At 46.8% G+C, this 4,498-nt stretch overlaps 1 protein-coding gene across 1 annotated transcript in view; it reads left to right on the top strand.

The window, feature by feature from the left end:
- The window catches only part of PGM2L1 (phosphoglucomutase 2-like 1), a gene marked incomplete at its 3' end in the record, with an annotated part of 19,263 nt that extends 15,990 nt beyond the window's left edge, over positions 1 to 3,273 (top strand). Inside the window, exons 11-14 of the mRNA XM_010141765.1 lie at positions 969 to 1,098; positions 2,156 to 2,345; positions 2,864 to 2,997; positions 3,248 to 3,273. Of these exons, the coding sequence (XP_010140067.1) occupies positions 969 to 1,098; positions 2,156 to 2,345; positions 2,864 to 2,997; positions 3,248 to 3,273 (480 nt within the window). The remainder of the gene's footprint in view (positions 1 to 968; positions 1,099 to 2,155; positions 2,346 to 2,863; positions 2,998 to 3,247) is intronic.
- Positions 3,274 to 4,498: the final 1,225 nt, after the last annotated feature.

Raw genomic sequence — 4,498 nt, 5'->3', positions numbered from 1 at the left:
CCTTGCCTGACCCCTCCTGGCCTTGGCAATCTTGCTGCCACCACTTCTCTGTGGGGAACTGAGTAGTGAATGTCTCGGCTGTGGGAATTCTCCATTTCTTAAGATAAAGGGCAGCTTTCTGGGACAGCATTTGAAAATGAAGCACGTGCTGCAGAGGGTGTGTGTCCATGCTAGTTTCATTCATGAAATTAAAGAAGCTTTTAACTGGTTTATAGGTCCTTTGATTCAAATTAGTGGCAAGACTCTTCACAGTGTCAATGTATGATGAGAGATCTCCCCAGGGAGCAGATGCTGTTGGTCTGGAATGAACTGATGATAGCGTGTATCTTTCCAGCCCTCTAACCCCAAAGCTAATGAGATTTCTTAGAAAAGGGGAATCACAGAATCATGTAGGTTGGAAAAGCCCTTCCAGCTCTTCCAGTCCCAGTGCTCCCCCAGCACTGCCAGGGCCCCACTAACCCCTGGCCCTCAGCACCACCTCCACACCGCTGGCAAACCCCTCCAGCCATGGGCACTCCACCACTGCCCTGGGCAGCCTGGCACATGCCTGCACAACCCCAATGGGCAACAAATGCCTCCTCAGGGACAACCTCAACCTCCCCTGCAACAACTGCAGGACGGTTCCTCTCGTCCTGGCACTTGTTCCTGGAGAGAAGAGACCAACACACACCTCGCTCCCACCTCCTGTCAGGGAGTTGTTGAGAGCCTGAAGGTCTCTCTGGAGCCTCCTTTGCTCCAGGATCAACTTCCCCAGGTCCCTCATCCGCTCCTCAGTGCACTTGTGCTCCAAATCCTGGTCCAGCTTCGTTGCCTTTCTTTGGACATACTCTTAAGTGCCTATGCAGTAATTAGAGCAGCTCACATATATCGGCTAATCTTCTTTTACAGGACAAAGGTTAAAACTCCAAGTAAATCAGTGTAATATTATCTCAGGTTATTTTTTCACTATCAATTTTTTTTATTTCTAGGCTTCATGTGTGGCACCTCAGTGTTGGACAAAGACGGGGTAAGCGCAGCAGTGGTCATAGCTGAGATGGCAACCTACCTGGAGGGCAAGAACCGATCGCTGGCACAGAAACTCACTGAGATCTATGAAACGTAAGTTGTATTTTTCACCAATAGGTTCTACAGAACTATTTGGGAGCTGACGGTAATCTAGTAAATATTCTTAATGCGTCTCAGATGCTTTTTCATTGTAAGTTGTTCTTTCTGATGCTCTGATCGACTGTAGTCTTCAGTACTATTTGGATACCAAAGGACTGAAGAATCCTCTTCTATCATGATCATGTTTCTGCAGTAAATGGTGAAATAGTAGAATTTTGCACGTGGATCCACCAGGGCAAACTGTTCTCTTTTATTCAATTTGTGGTATGTTACTTCTCTCATCTTCTGATGGTACCTATATCCTGGTTGTGGTCTGTGTGTCTCTCTTAAACACTTCTTATCTTCACTTAAACACGCTTTGGGGGTTGTTAGAAGATCACAGGCTGTTCTTGCAGCCATTATTTGCCATTCCTTTTCCTGCTGGCCCAGCGGGAAGACCAACTGTGGCCCTTGGAGTGAGGAAGCAGCAATGATGGTCAGAGTTTACGGCTCTCAGGAGTTCACTCTGTCACCTGCAAACTGTGGTAAAACCAATTTGGCTGGGTTGAAAAGCTGTCCATGATAATGAGGACAGAAGGATTCACCTTCCAGTCACGCTGGAGTAGGTGGAATGTGGTGGTGAACAATTTCAATGTGCAAATGTGGTCACTGCACCCAGTGAGCACCTGTATTGGGTCTGGTTGGTGATGGCAGTTGGGTGAAATAGCCAGGCACCTTCCTCAGAGGCTGCTGAAATAATCTGTCATCACGGCTGCAGCAGGGAGGTTTGGATGGTGTGGGAATGATCCTGCCTGTTGATGTCCTGAGGGCTTCCAAGGCTGCGCTGAGCCACAGGGTTGGGTTTTAGCTCTCTGGAACTGAAATCTTTGTTGGAACTTAAAAATAGCTGAAGCTGATCTGAGTAATGCAGTGAAATCTGCTTCAGAGCCCAGCCATTTGCCTCTAAATATCTGTTCCCTCAGCTGGGAGAACTCTCCAGACAGGGGTTTTAGATGCCAAACATGCAGAAAACTCCTGAATCTTGTAACTGAAAACAGCCATCTGCTCGTAGGTATGGCTATCACATATCGAAGACTTCCTATTTCTTGTGCTATGATCCTCCTACTATCAAAAGGATATTTGAGAGACTGCGGAACTTTGAAGCCCCTCAGTCTTACCCAAAATTTTGTGGTGTTTACAACATCTTGCATGTCCGAGATGTCACCACGGGCTATGACAGCAGCCAGCCGAATAAACAAGCGGTGAGTTATGAAGTGGGTGGTTTTTTTCAGGAGAGGTTCTGCTTTGGAAGAGACTGAAAGTTCAACATGCCAAGAACTCTGCAGAGGGATGGGCCGTGTCAGCTGAGCAGGCAGCGTGGTCACCATCAGCTACCACAACTGCTTCAGCACACTCACTGGGCAGAATTGCTTCAATGTGCAGTTGCTGACTGTTGTGTTGACTATTTTGATATAACAATGAATGGATTTAATGAGTTAAAATCCGGTTTTGATGCTCTTGCGGCTCTGGGGCTGTCTAGCAGGCTTCCAGATGTTGGAATCCCAGTGGGAGTAAGAGGCAGGCTTGTTGTCCTGAAATACTGAGCCTGATGTAGGGCTGTCCAGCTGGAACGACTTGCTCTGGTCTGTGGATGCATACTGAGGGGATTTCAGCCTCGTTAATTAGCTTTGGATGTACTGAATGTTGTAGGGTTTGTTTTTTTTTAAATCCCCTCTTTTGTGTTAGCTGGGCATTCTGTAACAAAACATTGTTTCTGTAGGTGCTGCCGGTGAGTAAAAGCAGCCAAATGATCACCTTCACCTTTCAAAATGGTTGTGTTGCCACCCTGCGGACAAGCGGAACAGAGCCCAAGATCAAGTACTATGCTGAGATGTGTGCGCTGCCCGAGCAGAGGTCAGTAGCAGCATGTCATGAGGTGCCTCTGGGCTGAGAGGTCATTATGAAGGAATTGATGGAAGATTCCTCTGCTGCCTCTTTGGAGCCCTGAGCCTCAGCTGAGTGTTCCAGCCCATTCAGCTGACCAGAACCACACTTATTCCTGCTCCTAAGGGATCCCTTCTGTAGTGGAGAAGACAAATGAATTTTCAGCATCTCCTGCAGCAGGAGACTGCTTTTACTCACCCAGTTCCTCATTCACTTAAAGTGACAAAGCTGTGCTGCTGCTGGCAGGTAGGATTAAACCCAGGTTTAAGTATCCTTAAACCCAAATCTTGTTGGATTTGGGAATCTGCTGTGTTGCTCAGCTGCTGGATAGTAACTGAAGGTCCTGACCACCCGGGTTGAGCTGCTTCTGGTTTAAAAGGGGGGGGAAAAAAATACGGAGTGTGTTTCTATGGAAACACAGGATGCCCAGACAGCTTCCACAGGTTGCTGAAGTATTTAAAACTTGGGTTGTTGCTACGTGAGGCGTGTTAACATAGGTACAGCCCATCTTTTGAGCCCTGTTTTTAAATTGTCTGGTGTATGAATGTGCTTCATGTGGGTGTGGGAATTCTTCCACAAACCCAGGAGTGCGCGAAGCAGACACTGAAGAGGAGGTAAGAGATAGTTAAGGCAAAGAGCTGCATCAACAGAGAAGAGAGAACTGCTAGAAATATCCTTCTTAACCTAATCTTAGGAGTCGTGGGGAGAGAAAGAAAGTACCTGAGGCTGCCATGATGTGTCATCTGGGCTTGGGCTGCTCTTCATTCTCGGAAGTCAGAGAAACCTATCAACCTTTCAGCAATGTCTGTAGTCAATGGCAATTAGAAGCTGGAACAGGAAGCTGAAAAGCTTTCAAGCTTCCCTGGGTCAAGGCATAAAATAGTCTGTATGAACCTCAAAAGCCACTCCTCTCCATAATAGCTTTGCAAGTAGTTCTAAGTTGCTGTTTATTGATTCTTCTTAAAAGCCGAACATCAGGAAAATCAGTTTTATTGCAGGATTTGGGGGTTCATCCTTTAAAAAGGAAGTAGTGACCTGCAGTGATACAGCGCCAGTTCCACAAATGAATGGAGCAAATGTAAATTCACTTTACAAACCTGGCACAAAATGCTCTGAGAGGTGGCAGAAGCCCCATCCTTGGCACCATGTCAAGTCAGGTTGGCCCTTGGGGCTCTGAGCAAGATGCTCTGGTTGCAGATGTCCCTGCTTCCTGCAGGGGATTGGACTGGGTGAGCTTGGAAGGTCCCGTCAAAACCATTCTGTGACTCCATGATTCTAAATAAGCCTGTTTTGCTGATTCTCCATTAAAAACAGACCAAGTTCCTCTCGCTCGAGGGAGACTTGTGGGGTAGGAGAGGGATTATGCATTTTTAAAGGACTGTTGCACTAGGTGAGCATGCATGTGGACATGGAATTTTTACTCAAATGAGTGTCTTGGATTTGAATAGGGAAAAGACTCATATATTACTCG

Source organism: Buceros rhinoceros, unplaced genomic scaffold, assembly GCF_000710305.1.
Source record: "Buceros rhinoceros silvestris isolate BGI_N320 unplaced genomic scaffold, ASM71030v1 scaffold238, whole genome shotgun sequence".
NCBI classification, from domain to species: Eukaryota; Metazoa; Chordata; class Aves; order Bucerotiformes; family Bucerotidae; genus Buceros; species Buceros rhinoceros.
The sequence above is the reverse complement of the archived record's forward strand: the minus strand, read 5'-3'. Positions and strand labels throughout refer to the sequence as shown.